At 37.7% G+C, this 24,982-nt stretch overlaps 1 protein-coding gene across 1 annotated transcript in view; it reads left to right on the top strand.

Moving 5' to 3' along the window:
- LOC136826604 (WD repeat-containing protein 3) overlaps positions 1 to 24,982 on the top strand; it is a 107,798-nt gene that overhangs the window by 49,927 nt on the left and 32,889 nt on the right. Inside the window, exons 10-13 of the mRNA XM_067083841.1 lie at positions 734 to 846; positions 5,596 to 5,812; positions 11,210 to 11,332; positions 11,491 to 11,595. Of these exons, the coding sequence (XP_066939942.1) occupies positions 734 to 846; positions 5,596 to 5,812; positions 11,210 to 11,332; positions 11,491 to 11,595 (558 nt within the window). The remainder of the gene's footprint in view (positions 1 to 733; positions 847 to 5,595; positions 5,813 to 11,209; positions 11,333 to 11,490; positions 11,596 to 24,982) is intronic.

The raw sequence follows: 24,982 nt of genomic DNA, 5'->3' as shown, positions 1-24,982 counted from the left end.
GCTAAGTACGTCTCAAATGAATATTGTATTAAGACTAGAATAATACACTGTAACACTAAATAATCCTTTACAAAAGATACTTACATTCGCTTCAAGATGGGCACATCAAGACATATGTCACTTCAGAATAAGCTCACACACCCATTCCCTGTGAGGGTCGAAAGCACAACAAAAGATGAGACAGTGTTACCACTAAACTATTAGCTATTGGTCTGGTGCAATGGAGACATTTAAGCGCCACCATTCGGGTAATTTTTCAAGTAGAGATATGACATTTACACAGTTAAAAAGCTTGCATTTGAGAATATGATGGTGTACTCAACTCAAAATTCTCGATTTTTGAGATATGACGTTATTCGAATTAATGAGCGATTTAAAGGCTATCAGAAACTAACAATCTTTTGTATGTTTATCTCGTTTCTAAAATTGGAGCTATATATTTTTTTGTATTTCAGGTATACCCAAGCTAATAAACTCAACCCTTCCCATTTTCCAAGTAAAAACCAGTAATCTTGATTTAACCCTTGTCTTTAAAAAATAATATTAAATTTTCCCAGTTTTAATTGAGCTGCTGTCATGTTCTTTAACATTTTTACTTTGTAAAGTAAGATAATGGTGTTGTAAAGATAACAATAGGAAATTTGCTTTGTCTTCCTGTTACTGTATTAGATTATTTTTTCCCTTGAAATAAATAATACAGGTGTTGGGATTGTATTACTCTTTAATTTTCCAGACAGTACTATTGGACCGCCCAGGTCACAGAACAGAAGTGAGAACGGTCGCATTCAGTTCTTTGAGTGACCAGATTATTAGTGCAAGTGGTGATTGTCTTAAGGTTTGGCACAGGTGAGATCTGTTTTTGACTTTTTTGATTTACAGTAGACAGAATAACCAAGAATTAAGTTTTAGTAATTTTCATTTAAATAAACATGGAGATTTTTTCTCATTTGCTTTTTTTTTCATCACAATCTATCAGTCTTATGTGCCTACATTTGTGGTCTCAAGTGTCAAGAGATTCACACTTTGTTTCACAAAAGGGGTATGGTAATATAAAGATGCGTAAGCGCTCTGGACCCACAGGTACCCATCAGTCCTCTAAGTCAGTTTTTGTAAGTTTTCAGTGCTGGCAACAGTTCTGGCAAGTTGACTGAAGAGACTCAAGTACGTTCATCAAGTGCTTTTGTGGATCCTTTAAGCATGTGCAAAACTATGGAATATTCAGCATCTTGACCTTCCATCAGAGTTGAGATTCAGCCACATATATGATTTATGGGTTTTGATGAAACAGTTTTATAAAGAAAACTAGCTTTCTTATACAAACCCATCAGTCGTATTTTATGTTGAGTTCCTTCGTCCCATCCCCACAGATCTTTCATTCTCATTTCCAGACCACAGAAAGGTGGATAGATGATTGATGGGTACCTATGGGTATTGTTAGACTACCGTACTTCTGTGTGTTTAAATCCAACATTGAGAGTCTGGGGCCATTCACTTCGAAAGTTAAGAAATTAGAGCAAGTTGAATTTCCAAAATTTGTTGGCTTATAACTCAAAAATTTTTTTGGTGGCGAGAGGCCCTTCTAATTCTGAACGCCTCATATGTACCCATATTTATCAACCTGAATGGCTTTTGGGTTGATAAATATGGGTATATATGAGGCATTCAGCACTAGAAGGGCCTCTCACCACCAAAAAAATTTTTGAGTTATAAGCCATTAAAATTTTGGAAATTCAACCTGCTCTAATTTCTTTATTTTTCATGATACAAAGTTGAAATTTGTATGAGATGAAATATTTGCAATAAGGAATAGAATAGTATGCATAAAAAAATTACAGTTCAGCCCCACCCCATTTTTTGGGAAAAAAGGGGGGGGTCATTTTAAAGCTATAATTATGGTATTTTTTACAGGTTTTCCAAAACTTTTGATCACTTTTAATCTTTAAATATTGTTTGTAATGCTTATTACTTTTAATTATTAAGTTTTTGTTACAAGCAATATGCTATTTTTAAACATACGAATGAAAACACAAGCAGTCTTTATAACTCTCTCTCTCTCTCATTAATATTATCAGTATTATCATTGTTATTATAATCATTATTATTGCTTTAATATTACTGTATTATTGTTATTGTTGCTGCTGATGTTTTTGTAGTAATTGGTGGTCTGTTTGTTTTTATTGTCTTGTTGGTGTTATTCTGAATTCTACATGAATATGTAAGTGTTATTAAATTAATAATTTTACCGCTATTAACCCTTAAACGCCTATTGGATGTATCATACGTCGACTAAAATTGTCTGTTGGGTGCCGAGTGGACGTACCGTACGTCGACTACAAAAAATTTCAACCTTCGGTCAACTTTGACTCGACCGAAATGGTCGTACAACGCAATTGTAAGCTAAAACTCTTACATTCTAGTAATATTCAATCATGTACCTTCATTTTGCAACAAATTGGAAGTCTCTAGCACAATATTTCGATTTAAGGTGAATTTTTGAAAAAACTCTTTTCTTACGCACGGGCGGTAACTCAGCCGAAAATTTCATAAATTCTTTCGTCATTTTGTCGTAATTTTTGCACTGTTCTATATTAGCCGTTACATAAAGTTTTATATATGAAAATGTGCGCAATTTCATGTACAATATAGCAAAATACAACCCATGGTTGTAGCTTTTATCAGTTTGGAAATATTTTCATATAAACCACGATAACTGCCAAAATTTCAACCTTCGGTCAACTTTGACTCGACCGAAATGGTCAAAAAACGCAATTTTAAGTTAAAACTCTTACATTCTAGTAATATTCAATCATTTACCTTCATTTTGCAACCAATTCGGAAGTCTCTAGCACAATATTTCGATTTATGGTGAATTTTTGAAAAAAAACTTTTTCCTTACGTCCGCATGAAATTCTTTAAATCAAGTTGTCGTAATGTTTGCACTGTTTTATATTAGTCGTTACATAAAGTTTTATATATGGAAATGTGCACAATTTCATGTAGAATACAACAGAAAATAACTCATGGTTGTAGCTTTTATCAGTTTTGAAATATTTTCATGTAAATTAGGATAACTGCCAAAATTTCAAGCTTCGGTCAACTTTAACTCGACCGAAATGGTAAAAAAACGCAATTATAAGCTAAAACTCTTACATTCTAGTAATATTCAATCATGTACCTTCATTTTGCAACAAACTGGAAGTCTCTAGCACAATATTTCGATTTATGGTGAATTTCTGAAAAAAAAAAAATTTTCCTTACGTCTGCAAGCGGTAACTCAGCCGAACATCTCAGAAATTCTTTCGTCATGTTGTCGTAATGTCTGCATCGTTTTACATTAGTCGTTACATAAACTTTTATATATGAAAATGTGCAAAATTTCATGTAGAATACAACGGAAAATAGCTCATGGTTGTAGCTTTTATCAGTTTTGAAATATTTTCACATAAATCACGATAACTGCCAAAATTTCAACCTTCAGTCAACTTTAACTCGACCGAAATGGTAAAAAAACACAATTGTAAGCTAAAACTCTTACATTCTAGTAATATTCAATCGTTTAACTTCATTTTGTAATAAATTGGAAGTCTCTAGCACAATATTTCGATTTATGGTGAATTTTAAAAAAAACATTTTCCTTACGTCTGCAAGCGGTAACTCGGCCGAACATCTCAGAAATTCTTCCGTCTCGTTTTCGTAATATTTGCACTGCTTTATATTAGTCGTTACATAAAGTTTTATATATGAAAATGTGCGCAATTTCATTTACAATACAACAAAAAATAACTCATGGTTGTAGCTTTTATCAGTTTTGAAATATTTCCATATAAATCACGATAAATAGAAAAAATTCAACTTTCGGTCAACTTTAACTCGACCGAAATGGTCGAAAACTGCAATTGTAAGCTAAAACACTTACAGTCTAGTAATATTCAATCAATTAGCTTCATTTTACAGTCTAGTAATATTCAATCAATTAGCTTCATTTTTCAACAAACGGGAAGTCTCTAGCACAATATTTCGATTTATGGTGAATTTTTGAAAAAAACATTTTTTTACGTCCACACGTTACGAATTCATGCATCATTTTGTGATAATATTTTCTCTGTGTTGCTTTGATCGTTTTAAAATTTGTTATATACCAAAATCATCGCAATTTAGTGTACAATACAACTAAAAAAAATTAACTCATTAGCTTTAACCGTTTTGCTTACAGCGCGATTTGTATACAATTATATACGAGTTTTTTTTTTCCGCTGTCATATATTCCAATATTTATATATGATAATGATATTTTTTTCATTTCTGATGGTTGCATACTAAACTTCAGGCAATGAAAAAAGAGCCAAAAATGAACTCTTAATCTTAAAAACTAAGCGTGCTGTGATTTTTTGAAAAAAACTTTTTTTCCGCTTCTGCGCTAACTCACCGAACGCCGCTGGCACATGGGAGACGTTTTTGTAAATAGGGCTTCGGCGTTAAAGGGTTAATATTGTTGTTGTTATTGATGTTTTTGTTGTTATTGGTTGTCTTTTTATCTATAACTCTCTTAGTAATGAAACAGCTAATCAAGCACATTTTGCCCTAATTTCAATAAACAAAAATAAAGTACAAACCGTGATACAAAGCAGAGAATAAACAAGGAAAAATTTAATTATAATGGATAGAAAATAAAAAGGATTACACTCACTTTGACAGTTGTGGTTGATAGCACATTCATGCCATAGTCTTTGATGTCCGAAAGTTGGCTATCACTCGAAACTGTGCCGCCATAAAACTACACTAATTTTCGCCTTTTCACACGATCATTGGCCACTTGGCTATCGCCTATATAATCACTGGCAATTCCTGACATAATGAATGCACAAAAATATCATGGAAGCTGCAAATTCACAAAATATAAAAATAGTGGCTGCAATAACGGAATTTGTTTACAAACAATGCGGGAAAGCTGAAACTATGAGCGTTCGCTACCATTCTGGCATTCCCAGGAGCTGAGTGGTGAGATGACACTAATTTTCGCCTTTTCACACGATCATTGGCCACTTAGCTATTACCTACAGGATCACTAGCACTTCCTGACAATGAATGCACAAAAGTATCACGAAAGCTGCAAATTCACAAAATAATAAGTAAAATTAGTGGCAGAAATCAACGGGGAAGCTGAAACTATGGGCATTCACTACCAACCCAGCATTCCCAGAAGCTTAGTGGAGGAAGGCCATTCTGTTTTACGAACCTCTACTCAATTGCAACTACTGGCCTGATGGTTGAAAATCATACTTATAATAAAGGATTATTTACCCTATGTTTTTGTATGGAAATGGCCTCTTGCACCTTCCCACATGAAAGTTAAATATGTTGGCCAGCTGATCAGGCAAAAAATTCCATTTTTAAAAGTTGTGGTGAGAGGCCCTTTTAATGCTGCATGCCTCTTGTAGATGGGCTTGTATGAAAAATTTTATTTTGCTCTAAAAAATCAATCTTCTGCTGCTGCCAGGAATGATAGTTTTGCACCCATAATTGAAATGCAAGATCTTCATTTTTATTCTTGTAGAGAGAACTTAAATTTGTTAAGTGTCATTCTTTGTTTTGCAGGTCAGACGTACAAGCTGTAGCAACCATTGCATGTGATTATGCTCTTTCCCTTATTATTGCCCCTGGGGACCGTCATGCTGTTATAGGAACGCGATCTGGTCATTTACAGCTTTTTGACATTGTATCGTCAGCCATGCTAGAAGATATTTTGGCTCATGAACCAGATGAAACTGAGACAGATACTGGAGTGTGGTCAGTTGCTCTGACTCATGATGGAGTAAGCCTCTTTTGGTTTAAATACGTTTTACATTTGATTCCTGGTATTTTCAATTTACTGTATTTTCCATTGCTTTTTGTGCGTTCCGTTGTAATATTCAGAAAAATAGAAATGATAAAGATTAATTAGCTGTTTCTGGTAGGAAAATTTATGTAATGAAATCTTATGAAATAACCTTGTGTCATTTTTTATAATGTTAGTCTCTGTTAGTTATTGATCATTGTGTATTGGTGAATTTTGTATATAAGTAGATAGGAAAATAATTGTGGAAAGAGTTTTTGTGATATTGTATGAAGATCAGTTTTTTTATTAGGATTGTAACTACAGTCAAACTTAAAAAGATCGGAACCACATGAAGCTGCAGATGTATGAAATAAAAAATAATTAAGAGAAAGGGTATTAAGTTAAAGGAGAACTATTGAATGTAGCCCAACATTAAAATGCAATTCATTATAAATCTAGTATTCTATTTTCAATGGAAATATTATATATTTATAGCTCAGAGATACAAATGAAGTGAAAACACTTAAATAATAGTTAAAATAATTACTTTAGCTAAAAAAGCACTAGGCTACAAACAGCAGAATATTAATAGTGGCCACTGGGATGTAATGTGTTGGGTTATGTACTTAGAACAAGTATGGTTCAGGGAGACAAATCTTGGGTGAGGAAGGCAAGAGAAAAGTGGGAAAGGAAGTTCCAGTGTTGCGTTATCCAAATTCATTCAGTGCTTTGGGCCTACACTGATAACTACTGCATAAAGTTCCAGTTTTTCAAGATAATTTAAAGCTTTAGAAATTGTTCAGTTGCAACCCGTTTTGACTTTGCAGATTTTTCTTTTCTGAAGTGTCTTGGTATCCCAATGAGTGTTACCATCTCTTGATTGTATTTAGATTTTTGTGAACCATAATTTTTAACTCTCAAGTCTTACTGATGGTAGACATAGATGTAGTCTCACCTTCAGATTTTTATCAACCATCCGTGAAAAATTATATGTTATGTTATATAAATTGAGTTTTAGATATCTTAGGATCTTGGAGATTTTTAACATTAAGAGTGGCCCAGAATGAAGTAGAATTTCTAGATGTTGCTTGTACAATGTTAATGCTGATTTTCAAGTAATATTATATATAAAGAAGAAAAAAAAAAGAGTTGTTTCATCACAAACCCATGAGTCCTATAAGTCCTCATTTACAGTCTGAATGTCCCCAGACATGTTTATTCTTATGTCTTGTAGACAGAAGAAACAGAAGGCTAAAAGGCAGTTTTCCACCCATGCATCCATTTCAACTTGTCAGTATTTAGTACCTATCCTCCTTATTGTTTCAAGTCTGGATTGTCAACACAACTAAAAGAAGCTCCTCAGCTTTTGCCTGTGCATTTGAAATAAGTTTTCTTTTTTGACATATATTTTATTTCCATGCCTTATTTTAATTCCAAAAAAGTATATTAACTACTGTTACTAGCAGATATTATGTAATTGTTGCCTGAAACTACCTCATGCTTATATGTTCTTTTGCCGTGTTATGAATTCTGGTCATATGCTTATTCTTGTGTCATTTCTGTGAATTTTTCATTATAAATTTTTATATAATAATTTTAAAGATGTGCTATACCCTAAATGAGATTGTGCAAGTGGTAAGAGGTGAGTTCCTGAGTACCACTTATTTTCATGTATGTCAAATTCTTTTCCTATGTTTTAATGTATATACAGTCACCTCTCAAGTTACTTTAATGCCCTGATGAATATAAATATACATTTTTTTTAAACTATGAAAATTACAATGAAATTTCTATAACTCAAAAATTTGTTGCCTGCTGAGTACTGAATGAAATTACATACTATAATGTTTTGTAGGCATACACTGAAATATGATGCTGATTCTGGTGTGTCTGTGTGATTGGTCATACAGGCAGTCCCCGGTTATTGGCAGCCTCGGTTACCAGCGATCCGGTTTTACGGCGCTTGTCTAGCGACGATGATAACCAGATTTTCGTCGCTGATAAATGGTTATCGGTGCTGATCGCCTCTTATCGGCGGCACTGATCACCAGTTATCGGCGCCGCTAACCAGGGATCAGTGCTATTATCGCTGATTTTCAGTTGTCGTCACACTGTCGGGAACGGAACCCCACCGATAACCGGGGACTGCCTGTAAATAGCTTGGAACGCATGTAATTTTTTGTCCAGGTATTGCCGTGCTGTACTGTCTGTCTAAATTAGTGTTGTGTTGAAAACTCCTCTCAAGAAGGTGCAAAGAAAGATCAGTCAGGGCCTGAAATGATGTAAAGGAACAACTATAAAAAAATTTTCAAATTTTTGAAATTGCAGGTGGCCCTTAAACTGCAAACTGGGCAAGAATCAATCCACCATCTGTGGGATGAAGCAGAGAGGAAAATATTTTTTAGGAAATTTAAGAACTGATCCTGTAATGGCAAAATTTGTCTTCCAGGTTGAAGATAGAATGCTGGCAAAGAGTGAAAGAGCACTCATTGTGTTGTTAGAAGACATATCCTGGTTGATGGTAGAGCTATGCATAGGAAAGCATTTAGCATGAATGCACAGTTTGGTGAGGGGACTAAGCGAGGTGAGAGGGGCAAGTTCAAACTAGCAAAACTGGTTTTCCAGATTGAAGTTAGAGTGCTGGCAAAGAGTGAAAGAGCAATCATTGCATTGTTAGAAGACATATCATGGTTGATGGTAGAGCTGAGCGTATGAAAGCATTTAGCATGGATACACAGTTTGGTGAGGGTACTAAGGAGGGTGAGAGGGAAAAGTTCAAAGCTAGCAAGGGATGGCTGGCTAGATTTAAGCGCTATAGCCTGAAGAACTTGAAAATCATGTGAGAGTAAGTGTAGAGACTGCATCCACCATCATTCCCAGAGATGCCCTGAGGAACTCAGAGGAGAAAGACTGCCTTTCAAGGCAAATTTTCAACAGAGATGAAAAGGCCTTTACCTCAGTAAACTGGGTTAGAAGAAAGAGTGACAGTGGTTTATATTACAAAGGCCCGACTTGGCAATGGTGATGGAGGGGTTAATTTTTGGCCATTTGTGTTGATGTTAGACAGTGACTAACTTCTTGTACAAACTGGAGAGACTGTTTTCAGTGGAAATGCTTGAGATTTTTTTGTAGCCAATCTATGTAGCAATTTGGGAATCAGTTGGAGTTTCCCTCACTTGGAATATCTTTGTTTGAATCGTATTCCTATTATATGGCTATGACCAAGACTTTTCTGCTATTGACAGACATGGTAGGATCAGTGGATAGTTTACAGTTGACAACTCTAGGCTTTTCTAGTCTGTAATTGCAGAGAAGCAGGCCTTCAAGAACACTCTTGTTTTGGCTAAGATAAGTCATTCTTATATCCTATACAAATGTTTCAGAAGATGCTGGACAGATATGAGTGATAGCTCATGAAATAAGATCCCTCTCTACTTCCATAACTTTGAAAAGAAATATTTGTACCATTTTAAATATAGGAACATGGCAGTGGTAGTCTACATTTGCTCTCATTTTTACTGAAGAGAGTAATGCATAAATAAGTGGGATTTTACTCAGAGTAGTTGGTTGCAGCAAGACATGTTTCACCTGTAAGTTTAATTGCAGTCGTTTTTTTCATCTACATCCTTTTAACTATCATTTATTAATTGCCCATCCATCACAAGGAGCTATGGTCTATTGGAATTATGAGCTACATCTCATTCATACGGTTAGTTGATGTCTTCGCTGTGTGACTCATTAGTACAGATTTCTTGTTCTAGTCAAGGGCTTTTGCCACATGAAGTAACCCATTTCTCCATATGGGATGTGATGAGACAAACCAAGTTTTTAAAACATAAAACTAATTTTTTCATACAAACCCATTTTAGTTATATGTATAGTTCTTACCTACCATACTTTTGTCTCCCTGTTTTGTGTTCAGCCTACCCAAACTATGAGTAGTGGTTTTGTACTTACTGATAGGTCCATAGGGTACATTTGTGAATGGTTGTTATTCTGCTGTGCAGAGGAAATTCTAGGCCATGGGTGGGGGCTGAAACGATTGATTGGTTTGTAGGAAAAAATAAGTATTATACACTCAGGTTAAACCCTGGAGGTGTATACACCATAGATTAACCCTCACAGTCCAGGCTAAATATATATAAAGCACACCCCTAGACCGGACTAAATTTAAGGATGACCAATTTAAAAAAAAAAACTCATCAATCGAAAGAGGAAGATATGCCCATGCACATGGTATAAGAAAAAAAGTGAATATTTCTAACCCTGTGTGGAGCCTCTTTTCCAAACAATAGTCATAAAAATATGCTTATTTTACCAAGTTATAAGTGATTTTTCTATTTTTTTTAATTTTATTTTATAAAATTTTAATTACAGTTCACATAATATCATAATAGATAAGAACTAAAATCAGTAACAAAATTTGAGTATATGTATTGTAAGATATTTATGAGACATCATTGGATGGGAATTTTGGACAACATTCCCCCATGTCATCACAAGGTAAACTGAGCTCTCTCTCCTGCACGACTAGCTATTAAAGTTGGGGTAAAAGTTGCCACGACTCATTTATGGCCCAAGGAAGTGGTCTGAGCACTTTTCCTGCAAAATTTGTTCTAACTATATGGCGCAAAATCTTGAACATATACTGTATGTACGTTACCCAGAATCCACCCCAAAGTTATATGTAAACATACATGTATGTTACCCATCCACAAAGGGTTAAGTAACTAAATTAATCAGTACATAGCATTCCTTGTTGTGGCATGCTCATTACAGATGTGTATTGAGTTCTCATTTTTTAGAGTTGTGCAGGTTTTATTTGGTATTTTGTTTTTTCTAGTATGTGTGCCTTTTGTATTGCTTATTTGATATATACTTTCTTTATTCTCTAACATTACATTATCTTAAGTCTCTTTGGCCTTGTAAGAGTGTTAATACAGGCAGTCCCTGCTTATTGGTGGCATTGGTTAACAGTGTTTTGGTGTTACGGTGCTTGGCTAGCGACGTTGTTAACCAGATTTTAGGCGATGGTAAGCGGTTTATTGGCGTCAGTAAGTGGTTTATCGGCATTGGTAAGCAGTGCATCGACGTCAGTAGACGTTTATTGGCGTCAGTAACTGGTTAACGGCACTGTTAAGTTGTTTATCGTCTTTATTATCAGTGATTTTCAGTTAGCGGCGCTCGGCTGGGAATGGAACCCCCACTGTTAACCGGGGACTGCCTGTACATGTGTTACATCAATTTTAGTTGATTTTCAAGGATTTCTTAATCATCATTTCTTTGTGAACATTTTATTTGTTTTTTATATTTCCATAAATGACATAATTTCAGAAATTCCCAGGCTTCTGAGAACAGATATTAATAATAGCTATTTTTTTTTAATTTCTGTAGCGAGGATTTGTTTCTGGAGGCAGCGATAAAATGGTAAAGTTTTGGAAATTTGAACTTGTACGAGATGAAGTGGAAGGCCGTGGGAAAAGATTAAGTTTCATGCAAGATGATAGAGCTCTTAAAGTAAGATGATAAGTTAAAAGCATTGTACCTTACATTTGCTTTATTGCTATTTTTTTTCATATGTGTATAAGTGGATGTATATGATAATGTAAGGACCTTAATGTGCAGCTGCATATATTTTTGTCAATAATTTGGTTTTACTGCCTTTAATTTTACAGGTAGCAGATCAAGTCATGTGTGTTCGCTGTTCCAGTGATGGAAAATTTATAGCAGTTGCGACTTTAGACCTTAAAGAAACCCTCTATTTTATGGATACTCTCAAGGTTAGCATTGAAAATTACTTATCAATATATTTGTTTCCAATGGTCATTTATAGTGTCCAGATTGTAATTTACATTCCATATTTTATATTAGATAAAACATTGTATTGTTTGAAACTTTTCTGGTTGACTCTTAATACCTTGTTCAAGTGTTTTTTTTTTTTTTTTAACTCTTTGGAAAGAATATTTGACCATGTTATGAAGTAAGGGATATTTCTAGTAAATCTGGTTGTTTAATTATCAGCATCTTTAGGTGCTTTGGAAACTAACCATGTTCTAATTGTGCACAGTTTTAACTTGTATAGGTGACACAAAAGTAAAGCACCTTCAACTCAGCTTTTCCTTTCAGTAGGCAGTGGTCCTTTCAATTTTTATTTGGTCTTGTGATTTGTAAGTAAACAAGTTTTCTTCCCTAGGTTTTTCAGTATATCATAAAAATTAACATTTTTTTCAAATGTTTCCCTGTCATAGGATCTACTCACTTTGATAATAATAATAAAACAAATTAAATCTGTGTGAATTTTGGTGTTTTTCATGAAAAAAGTGTCATCTGTGAATTGGTTACTTATGTTTGACCTGTGGTTGTTTTATGAAAACCCTCATACCCAATCCCAGAGTGCATAAAATACAGAACAACACCTGCAGTTGAACATGTTTTAAGTTACCAGCCACTTATTCACAATCAGTGACTTTCAAGATTTGGAAAACAACGTAATTTAAAGAAACTATCAGATTCTTCATTGAAATACCGACAAATCTGATGTACTGTATATATAAAATTAAATGCATTGGGCCAGTGCTATTGGAAATAAGAACATCAACTCAACTGTGTGACCAAAGCATTTTAAACAAACTATATAAATAGGAATACCAAGGAAATTCATTGTCCAAGATGTATAATGAATTATCCTGGTAATCTGAATTGTATATGCAGTATAGTTATTCCTACACGAATACAAACCTGAGGTCTTTACATAGGAATTACCTTCAGCGCAAACTGGAGCAGGCTATTCTACATAAGGTTGTTCAGCAGTTGAACTACCAGTGGGAGGGGCAAGGGGTACCCTCACCACCTCCCTTCACTGAGTTGTGGAACCACTTGTCTCATAGCCTTCGTCCAGAGCAAACGCATTTCTATGCCTTCCTTTGCCCGAATGTTTGCTGGCTGTTCTCTCTGCACTTCATCCTGTTTTTTCCTTGCGTATTTTGTGATTTCTGTCTTTATATTCTTGGCTTATCGTGTAAACCCAAGAATCATCCAAGCCTAGTCCCAGCCTTTGCCTGGGTGTTGGAAAGCAGCAATGCAACTGCTTTCTTTCATCCTTTGACGTAGACCTGCCCACTGTTTGCACAATATGTCGCAAATGTGTGTGCACTATGACTGATCCTTGTTCTGAATGTCACATTTGGTCCCCGGAGCAGTGGATGGGGTTTGTTGGAAAGAGGAAATCCAGGAGGGCTGCCCTCCCCTCCTTGGAGGGGTATTCTCCTCCAAGGATGCTGGGTAGCTCCTTGTCAACTCCATTTGGTTGGTACATCATCTAGGCGAGAGGTCACTCCTCCACATTCCCCTGTTGCTTCGGCAATGAGTGGTTCATGTGGGAGGGCGTGGGCCTATCACGATCTCTTGAGGACTTCCTCCGTTTGTTCGGGATGGGAGAAAGCATTCTCCCCCAGGGCAAAGGGAGGCAGTGTTGATTGTGTAGACCAGTGTGGCAGGAGAAATCAAAGGCAGACATAAAAAACTGACTTTGTTTACCTCAGAGATCTGACCTAGCAAATGCCTACATCGTGATGCTTTGCTCTCTCACAACATAAACAGTACAAACATAACATAAACAAGTGACAAGCGCGAACCGCATCGTCATGCACAAATATTCTCAACAGAGTTAACATATCCCTCTCTTTTGAAAGGAAACAAAAGAAATCTGCTTCCAAAGTAATAAACATTACATGGTATAGAAAAAAATAAAATTGTCTACTTATAAAAGCTATTTAAGATTTTGGGGATCCACTCTCAGATACTTTAGCCATTCTCAAAGAATTTACCCCCTTTTTTGTTAACACATCAGCCAACTGTGCTTTTGAATCTATTCCAAATAACACATCAGCCAACTGTGCTTTTGAATCTACTCCAAATATCTTGAACTCTCCATTCTGAATTAGTTCAAAGAGCTATGTCAATTCTCAATCTCTTTTCAGAAACATTTTTAACTGAGTACACATTTCATAAGGTGAATGATTATCCACATAGAGTTCCACAGGCAGATTTCTCTTTCCATCGTACAATATTTGGGACAGCATTTTCCCAGGATAGTAGGCCATATCCACTGCCTCAGCACCGGCTAGTGTTTCTGCTGCAAGAGTGCTTTTTACAACCCTTCTTATTGCTTTGACTTCCAGTATAAAGGACAACTATTTCCATTTTCACATACTGAGAAAGGCACAAAGCCCCCAGCACTGCTAAATCCATCAGGGAGATTGGCATAAGAAGCATCACTGTACACAACCAACTTAAACTTAGACTGTCCTGGGAAGTATATACAGCTCTCAAAGGTATAGGCTTTTCTTAGGCATTTGTTTGCCTCAATCAGAGCTTTTACTTTAGGGTTATTTATTTTACAGCTAAGTTCCAATACATGGCATGACAAATCAGGTCTTGAATTAGTACATAACCATCCTAGTTGGCCTACTAGACTCCTAAAATTCTCCTTTTCTTCTGCATTACGCTTCATATTCTTAACTGATCCTCTCTCAGCACTTACATTTGTAGATTCCAGAGATTTACAATACTCATTTTGATGAAGTGTGACACCATGCTCATTCTGTACAATATCCAGGCCAATTTATCTGAATATAGCATTACTTTGCTCCCTAACCTGAAAATTATTTGTGATTTGGGCAAGGACTACACTCTCAAGTTTCTTTTATTTCTCCCCACAAGAAATCATCTACATGCATCAAAAACATACTACACAAATCTCCTTCATAATACCAATAGAATGCTGCACTGTGAGATACCATTTTCTAGCAGCATCACTAAGACTATATACACTTTTTAAAATTTTGACAGTACATTATCATCACAGCCAGCTTCAACAGGTGGAATAAGATACACCTCACTGTCAAACTGGTCACTCTGTAGGAATGCAGCCTTGATATCAATTGAATTCACTGTCCATCTTTTGGAAGACAATATACCAACAAATGACCTTAACACTTCCTTGCTAACAGTGGGAGAATCTGGCTGGATTTCTTCTTTTTCCTCAAAACCTCTGGCAACTAGCTGTGCTTTAATTTTCTTTTCACCAACACTGTTTTCCTTTTCTGTCACCAACCATCGAACTGACAATACCTTTTGACCCAAGTTAGGAATTTCCTAATACTGTGTACACCCAAATTCTTCCAGGTTTTTAGTTCTTCTTGTTTTGCTTTATCAAGTTCCTGACTTTCTTTGTTTTCACAAGCCATTACTATTTCACTGGGTTCCTGCACTTCATCTTCTGAAACTGGTACGCATTTTTCTACATCTCTGATCCAGTCAATGGCTGTTATATGTCCATCTTTATGTTCAATATGCCTCCAACTACTATATTTTCCTGTAGATTTTCCGGCACAGCTGTGAACAGTTCCTGTCTGCCATTCATCAGACTCTTTCGGCTGGAATCTTACTCTTTCCAATCTTTGGAATACCCTTAATTGTTAAATTATCTTCAGATGAAATGTCCTCAACTTTGGTGTGGTTCTCTTTTTCTTCCTCCTCATTTTTTTTTCATTTTCCACTGGATTTATGGCTGCTTCTATCTCATTTTTCTTGCTGCTGTCCATTTCATCCTTTTCTCTTTGATGCCTCAACATATCAAGCAGTGCATTTCTTCCTTCTTCAGTGTTTCTATCAAAACTGTATGGTATCTCCGGAATTTGTTTCATGTACTCTTACAATATTTGAACCATACTTCAAAATCACTGTTTTGCCATCTTAACCAATGACTGTTGCTGGTCCTTTCCATTCCTTTTGCTCTTCCTTCTTAAAATAGTCTTGGTCTCCATTCTTAAGGACTTTACCAGTGGTTCTTACTCTGTCTTAGTACCCATCATATTTTCTCAGAAGTTTCAGCAGCAATGAAGGCTTTTCTTGCAGAGTGGCAAGCATTGAGATGTTTAGCAGCCATTTCACTAGATGATGCACCCTCCAGTGCAGGAAGTTCATCATTCATGGTACATGGTTGGTTAGGATTCTGCTCATACACGAGTTGATAAATGCTAAAACCCCCCACCCCTTGGAGACAATTTTTAGCATTGACTGCCCATGTCAAAGCCACTCTCTTAAAGACAGTTCTGGTTGCTCTGCCATCATTTTTGTTACCCTTTCATCTATAATTACATGATTACGCTCACACAGGCCATTACTGAAGGGAGAACATGCTGCTGTATGCATCACTTGAATGTTCATGTTCTCACACATTTCTTGAAGCGTGTTGTTGGCAAACCCTACCATTATCACACAAGAATTTCACAGGTGGTTCTAAACCATGTTTCCATAATTTTCTCTATTATCCCCTTGGGTTGTTTACTTCTTGTCATACAAGACTTTGAGAACCTTGTTGCCATATCCACCATATGCAGAAAATATATATCCCCTTTTTTATACTCCTTTAGGTCTGATGCCACTACTTCATTGAACTCCTTTGCCATGTTCACACTAACAGTTGCCCTTGATGGTGTTTTCTTATATTCCATGCATATCTCACAGCTATCTGACACTTCTTCAGCCTACATGTAGCACATTTCATCCTTAACACTAGCATCCTTCAACAGCTGAACCAGTCTCTTAAATGTGGAATGACTGAATTGTTGGTGTGATTTTCTTATCTTCTTTTCGTTTTCATTATCTCCCTTGGTCATCATTATTTCTTCTGTTTTCTTCCAGGCTTCTCTCTCATCCCATAGTGAAAGGCAACAGGGTCTTGAAGAAGTGCACCTCAATTTCACCTTTTTTCCATGAATTTCTGCAGTATCATTCTCTCAAGTCCAATTTCATTTGAGCTCTCTTCATTGATTTTTTACTGAATAAAAGGGGGAAAGAGCTGTTCACCACATCTGCTATCACACTTGCTCTGTCACCTATAATATTCACTGGAAATTTTACTTTCATCATTGATTTATACTCATTACCATTGCTAAACTTAAACGTTGGTTTACATTCTTCCTCTTCTATTCTCATTTTTTTCCTCATTCAACAAAGACTTTGTTTAAGCTTTTAACCAGTCACTCCACACACACACTGTAGAACTGCAGGCTGTGTCCTGAATAGCATAATTAATAGTTTCTGTCATCAACACTAACACTTTTTAGGTAGATTCTGTCATCAACACTAACATCATTTTAGGTATTTTCAGTAACAGAATATAACTCTTTCTCCTTTACACTGCTTACATACACATTTTTTGGACATGCTGGAGACAGATGGTACTCTGATCCACACACACAACATTTCCTAACCTTACCATATATATCAACCGAGTTTCTCTGCTTGTTTGTTTCGCTTCTGTTTGCCATGCTTCCTCCTCTTCTACCTCTAAACCTTCCCTGTCCTCTTCCATGTGTAATGCGTAATGACATTTACCTCCTCCATGCTAAATACTGGTTCCGATTTTATCACCACAGCAGGGATGTCACTCTCACTCCTGTTTGACACTGTACCCAATGATAACGCTTCTTGACTTCCAAAAAATCTCCTAAGGGCTTGTTGCATGGAATCAGATGTTTTATCTGTTTCACCAAAGAACACTGCTGTCAGCACTATTTGTTTGTCTTTAGCCTCTAGCCCTGCAGTATCTAGTAGCTTAAATGCTAAAATACATTTTGGTATACTTACTTTGTACCTCTCCAGAAATGCACTTCTCTTCACAAATTCCAAAATGTACCTCTCTATTGTATGTTTCTTTTCGTTTTTGTAGCTGTCAAACCTTGTCCATGCCTTAAACACTGTTGATATCTCATCATTCTTGTACCACTTCTCCAAGTGTTGAAGCAAAACTTTCATTCCATCTTCGACTGTCAGCTTTTCAATATCCACTTCCTCGAAAATCTTGCCCTGCCTCTCTTCCTTCTGGGAACGACAGGGCAACAACTACAGCTTATTTCTTTTTCTTGATACTTGTGACAAGCTGCCATGCTTTCAGCTCTGTTTCCAGGGACCATAACCTTTGTCAGCACTGAAAACTGGGAACACCAGCTGCCCGCCACATTTGCTGACGCTACCCATGTTTACATCGTCTTTCTTTTAATTTACTCTTTAATCTCCTTTCTGCCACAACCAGGCTCTGCTACCATTTGTTGATCGTGTAGACCAGTGTGGCAGGAGAAATCAAAGGCAGACATAAAAAACTGACATTATTTACCTTGGAGATCCGACCTACCAAGCACCTACATCGTGACGCTTTGCTTCGTCCTCTCTCACAACATAAACATAAACAAATGACAAGAGCGAAGTGCAACATCATGCACAAATACTCTCATCAGAGTTAACAGGCAGCCCCTGATAACCCATCTTTTTCAAGTCTGGGAGAGATTGGGAAGACTTTTCAAGATCTTAGGAACCTCTGGCCATCCCTAGGTCTTCCTGGGGAGCCATCAGTGTGGGACTTGATTGCACACCTTAGTGCCTCCAATCTGCCTCCCGCCTCTACTGAGTCAGTAACTGGAACTACGGTTTCAGTTATGGGATCCAAGGTCACCACAACTACTGTCACAGCGCCTTCGGTTAGTCATCCTGTCCCATCAAGTCAACGCGCCCTCCGATGTCTCCCGACGCTAAGGATCTTCTGGACAAATTGTTAAGAGGTACAAACATGTTCGCAAGAGGACATCGAAGAAGAGACCCTGTTTGCCTTTGCCATTATCATCAGTATCTTCTTCTCCACCTGCTTGTGCCTCCTCCCCTTCTCCTTCTAAGGGTCCCGTTATGTGGACAGACCCAAAGAAGGAAAAGTTGGCTGCTCTAGACCGTAAGAAGGCCCGTTGGCCCTCTCATGACGTCTTCTATGGAAGAAGCATGAGGATCTCTCTACAGCTCTCCCTTGTCCCGGGACAGGGAATCTGCATTCGGGTATCCCCAGACATCTGAGGTGAGGAAGGAGTGCGCACTCGAGTCAGCCACAACGCGGCTTCCATGAGCCAAGTTCATGTATGTGGATCCCCCAAGTACACCAACACCCAAGGCACCGATACCAGACAACAGACGTCGGTGCTGCCCCCACCCCTCAATCTCCATCCCAGGACGTGGCTTCCATGAACCTCTCCTTGGATAATCGGAGGATTGGGTCCCGAGTCAGTGATGCCGACTGTAGTTTGCACACCAGACAAAGCATGGATGAGGTCCCCCTTTCACTCTTCTTCACACTCTAAGGCCTCATCCTCGAAGAAAAGTCTAGCAAGTCGTTGGGAAAGCCCACTCTCTCGCCCAAGAGTGCATGATCGTTCTTCCGGGGGCATTTCCTGCTCATGTGAGCGGATTTACTCTCCTTGGGATAGCTTCCACTCGCATTCACAAGAGCAGGTGCACTCTCCCAGGTACAACCCCTGTTCACCTTCGTGTGATGGGAGCTCTCCAGACCTGTGCATTGATCATCACCGCGGGTTGACAATTGTTCACAGCCTTCCTCTCCTGCCGAGACTTTGGCCTCTGGCAGATCCACGAAGGGTGCTAGGTTCCTTTCACATGTCCCTTCAACCTCCTGGGGGTATACTGGGATCTGTGGGACTAACAGGACTCAGGTTGGCGATTGGGATTTGGCCTCCCATCTCAGTCCTTCGTACAACCCGGTTTCGGTCTAAAAACCAGAACGGACATATGCTCGGGTGTCAGAGAGGGGACATGGGGGTTCTGAGGAGGGTCTCTCACCTGCAGAGAGAGAGCAACTTGGGAGGACCATGACTTGGAGGGGGCTGGAAGGTCCTCTTCCCAAGGATGCAGACACCCCTGAGTTGCAGAAGTCCTACATTGAGATTGTCAAACTGATATGTCAGTCCAACAATCTCGGGGAAGAGACCTTGGCTGGCGATGAGGTTGTTCCTTCGGGCCTCGAACCACTGATCGGACTCCGCAAGGAATCGTCACCATCGATCAAGCTGCCATGGTCGAAGCTTGCCGAGTCAGTCCTGGATCAGGTGAGTTCTCTCGTCTCTGGGAGGGAGAACTCACTTCGGGCCAGCTGCTCGATCAAGCTGCTTCCTCCGCCTCTCCCTCATCAGAAGAAATTCTACAAGTCCTCAGAGAGGTCAATTCCAACAGCACAGGTTGACCTGGACTTAGTTTGTCTCGGTCCAGGTCTGTTGTTGGAGCAGCTCTGTGCAGAGGGCATCTCCCTCTTGCACGAGGAGTCGGCAACCTTGGAAATGACTGCCATGGTAGCGTTTCAAGCAGCCTCTTGGCTGGACCATTGGTCCACCACCGTAGCCAAGGTTATCACTTCCTCTTCGTCACCAACCAACGAGGAAGTTGCTAACCTGAACAGACTATTCCTGTCTGGAGGTAGACTGTCACCTACCTAGCCCACCAGATGGTTAACCTGTGGGCAAACTTGATACTTAAAAGGAGAGATGCAGTTCTCTCCCATGTCTCCAAGTTTGTTGGTCCTGAGTGAAATTTACTCTAGCCTAACCTATCCTTAAATTATTCAATTATGTGATCCACTCACCTGTTCACGTTGTTCTTTTTCTCTATGCAATCCAGCTTACGACAACAAAAACCACAAACAGACTTACAACCCAACCATTAACGACCTAAACCTTCAGAGAGCTCTCTCTACCTCTTTCCACCATGCTTTTCCCACTCCGCTCATTGTTTGTTTACATTTTTCTCCCTCCCGCCATTTTTCGTGTGTGACGTCACTTCCTATGACGTCACAACAATAACATGCTCTTTAAACATAAGGAATGCTATGCTATAAAAACATCTTATAAAATTAAACATGTGCCTTCTTTTTATACATTCTGCAATACCCATACACTTCATCAATGCAGAAAATAAAATAATGACTAACTTATAAAACTAACATACAATCACACTTATCTCCTTCTCCCTCCTCCAGCCTTTTCTTATCCTAATCCCCTCTAATCTCCATTATTCTCCAATTCTTTACCCTCTACATAATTCCTAATGCTTTCCCCCCCAAACTCCAGCTTTGGTTAATACATCAGCTATCTGATGCTTTCCTTTAATCCATCTCACCTCACTTATTTCTCCAGATTCTATTGTTTCTCTTATTGCTGCAATATCAATTTTTAATCTCTTACTACTTACTCCGGTACTTGATTTTATTGCAGTCATTAGGGTTTTACTTTCAGTTTTCACCAGTGCTTCTAATTTTCTCCCTCCTACTATCTCTTCCCACAAATGTTTGAAATATATCAATCCTTCTATGGCCTCCCCAACACTCAGAGCTTCTGCTTCAATGGTGGACTTTGCTACTCTTCTGGATTTTCTGGATTTCCACCATATAGGGCTTCTCCTCTTACCATCTGTCAATGATATCACATAACCTAATTGAGTATGACCATCTTCAATATTCCCGAATGAAGCATCTGCATAGGCTTCCCAATAAACCTTTTCTTCTTCTAACTCACTTATTATCACTTCTCCCATTATGCACTTAGTTTTCTCACTATCTTAATCAGCTTTCTCATATCTTGAGTCGTTCCTTCTTTAAAAGCTTTACTTAATTCACTAACATCATATGATATTTCTGGCACAGTATGTAGCGATACCCAATTCAACTGTCCTACCACTGATCTATATTCTGTTAACTCCTTTGTCCTAATACTCTATTACCTGTAAATCTTCTGGCTTCTGGTTCTCTTATAGAATTTATATACTGCCACTGATTAAGACAAATTCCATTTTCCTTATGCTCTACTATTACTCCTATATATTTAAAACTTTTACTTTCTTGTTCTCCTACTTGTAATTTCCCTTTCAATTTCCCAATTGTTTCCTTTAAAAATCCTTCAGTTCCTCCATAGCAAAAATCATCTACATGTGTACATAAAATACCATTCAATTTATTGTCTTTCTTCCAAAAGAATATATTAGGTTCTAATCTACTCCTCTCACCTTTAAGCTCCTCCACCAGTTTTACCACCTTACAATACCATGCCTTTGCTGCATCCTTGAGCCCATAAACAGTTTTCTTCAATTTCCATAATCCACTCCAACCATCTTCACTAGGTGGTTTTAAATATACCTCTCGTTGTATTTCATCACCCTGTAGATATGCCGTTTTTACATCTAACGTATAACAATTCCAATCTTTCAGTTTTATTACCGTCAAACAAAATTTTAAAATTTCGTCATTGCATGTAGGAGCATCTTTTTCCCATTCAGCCATTTCTTCTTCAAAACCTCTAGCTACCAATCTTGCTTTACATATCCATTCCCCACCTTTTACCTTTTCAGTTACTATCCATCTTGTAGATATAGCTTTTTGTCCAATGTCATTTACCTCCTCATATACCTTGTTTTCTCTCCAACTTTGTAGTTCTTTTTCTTTAGCTTCAATTACATTTCTATTTTCGAATCCTAGCAAAACCTCTTCTTCATCTTCAATTTTTTCTACATGACTATAATCTCTTAAGTCAACCCATCCCTTGTCACCTGACTGTGAGTCTTCTACATTGTACGAATCAGCCCAAGATTTGCTTGATCTTTTCCCTGCAAGGCTCAATATCGTCCACTCTTCTACTTGTCCTGTATTTTTGTTTATAGCGCTAACTCTATTTCCCTTTCTGAATTTGGGTATCTCTTCTATTAACTCACTTTCTTCTGTTACCTCACTTTCCCCTTCATCTTCCAGTGTTTCCTCTGCCAAATCTCTTTCTATAGTCTCTTCTACATCAGCATTCCTTCTCCAGCCAATTATCATCTTTCTTTCCTGCTCATCTATATTCCCTTCCTTTGATGCAAGGGATTCATCTTTCACAGTGTGTGTTTTGTCTACTTTAAGTATCTTCTCCTTTTCTGGTGATAGTCTTTGAATCCTAGTAACATGTATTCTCGCTACTTCTCTTAGAGAATCCCCATGTTTAACCACTACTGTTTTACCTGATACTCCCACTACCTGAGCAGGTCCTCTCCATTCATTTTCATTTTCTCTCTTATAGAATACCTCATCTCCCACTACTGCTTCTTCAAATTTATGTTCTCTGACATTTTTGTTCAGAGCAATTCTTATTTTATTACAAGACTCATTTTTGATAAACACTTCTCTGGCCTTATGCATTGCATTCAGTGTATCCCTTACTATGCTTTCTTCCATACCTTTCTCTCTGCTTGCAGGACTTGAACTTTCTTCTCCCATTAAATTAGGCAAGGAAGGATTTTTCCCAAATACTAATTGGTTAGGGGAGAAACCACCATTATTTATTAAGCAGTTCCTGGCACTCACTACCCATCTTAATGCTATGGACCAATCCACTTCCTCATCATCTTTCATCTTTCTTAAGCTTTCTTTGATTATGCCTACTGTCTTTTCACACAATCCATTGCTCCATGGAGATTCTGATGCTGTGGCTAATACTTTAATATTCCATCTTTCTGCCATCCTCCTTACTTTTTCATTTTGAAATTCTCCCCCGTTGTCTGATAATATTTTGGAAGGTGCCCCAAATATCGCAAACCACCCGTCAAAAAGTGTCTTTATAATAGTTTCTGGTTTCTTGTCTTTTATCCAAAAAGCCTGACAATACCTTGTTGCCATATCTACCATAACCAAGAACTTTCTCTCTTCTATCTCTCCCACATCCATTGCTACAACTTCATTGAATGTCTTACTCCAAGAAAATCCCACTACTGGTTTAGCTGGATTTCTTTTATATCTTTTACATACTTCACAACTTGCGATTAAATCAGTTAGTAACTTTTTATATCCTCTTTTCCTTCTCTCCCAAACCGTCACTCCACTGTGCTTCTTCTGTTAGCTTCCATATTTTATCTCCACTTCCGTGGCCAAATTGTAGATGTAACTTCATCATTGTACCTTTAATTTCCCTTAGGCTCTTTCCCCTTCCACCCCTCAATAATAATTCTTCTTCTACCTTCCTCCTCAAAATTGGTATTCTTAAATGGCCCTGTCTGTCTTCTCGTAACTTTACCTTCATTTCCCCTAGTACTTCTATTTTAACACAATTCTCTTTTAAATTTATGGTCATCCCCATTTTACTCATGGTTTTCTTACCTATTAACCATGGTACATCACCCTGCAAAATTTCTGTCTTCAAATAAAACTTTTTGTTTTTCAATATCACCGGTATTTCCATTACTCCTTTCGACTTGTATGATGACTCACCGAAATTAAATACTTTATTAGACTCTTTCTTAGTATCATTCATTCTCCTCAATTCTTCCTGATTCAAACCCACAACAATGCGTGCTAGTCACAATTCCCACAAACTGTTGACTTACATCCTGTGTCTAAAATTGCATCAACCTCTTCCCAAGATTCTTCTTCTATTTTGCTAACTTTTCCTATATAAACTTTTTCTTCTTCTTGTCCAGTTTCTGCTTTCTTCTTATTCTGAAAATTCTGAGGACAATCTCTGGCCCAATGCCATTCTGATTTGCATGTAGCACACAGTGTTACTTTCCTTCTCTATTTAAAGGATTTCTTCCACCTCTACCTCGATTCACCTTTCCCGATATCTTTGGTTTTCCACCCTTTCCCAAAATTCTCACAACCTTCTGATCCTAACCATTCCCCCTCCTCTCTATTCCCTAATCCCTCAAATATTCTTTTCATTATTTGTGACACTGTTTTATATTCCAACTTTTCTCGACCACAAGCTGCTAATACCATTTGTTTTTGATCTTCTGTGAGATTCGATTGTTCTAGTACATGAAAACCTTTTGCTTCCCTTCAAGCATGCTTTTCCCTAGTGCCCTACTACACTCTGACTCTGCCTTTTCATACCTAATTATAAAATCTCTCATCTTTTCACTAGATTCTCTTTCTATTTTAAAATAGTTTTTCATTTTACTGTAATTTTCCATTAACGTATCTTTTAGATACACTTCATCTAGTTTGGACAGGATTATCTTTGAACCCTCGCTATCCTTAAGTTCATCTCTATCTATTCCTTCTGTTACTTCTAAAGCTTTCCCTTTTAAGCTCATCCTTATCTCTATCCCCGGATATTTCACTTCTTCTCCACACACCACAAGCCAATCTTCGACTTGTCCTCTCCATCCTTTATAATCGCCCTGTGCCCCGCTAAATCTCGGACAGTCTCTCCTCCATTTCATCTCCCAAAGTTTACCATCAGATCCGTCCATTTTAACGAACCACGCTCTGCTACCACTTGAAATTTACTCTAGCCTAACCTATCCTTAAAT

The sequence above is a fragment of the Macrobrachium rosenbergii genome, chromosome 41 (assembly GCF_040412425.1).
Source record: "Macrobrachium rosenbergii isolate ZJJX-2024 chromosome 41, ASM4041242v1, whole genome shotgun sequence".
Lineage (NCBI taxonomy): Eukaryota > Metazoa > Arthropoda > Malacostraca > Decapoda > Palaemonidae > Macrobrachium > Macrobrachium rosenbergii.
Note: the sequence above shows the minus strand (reverse complement) of the source record. Positions and strands in the feature narration are given on the sequence as shown.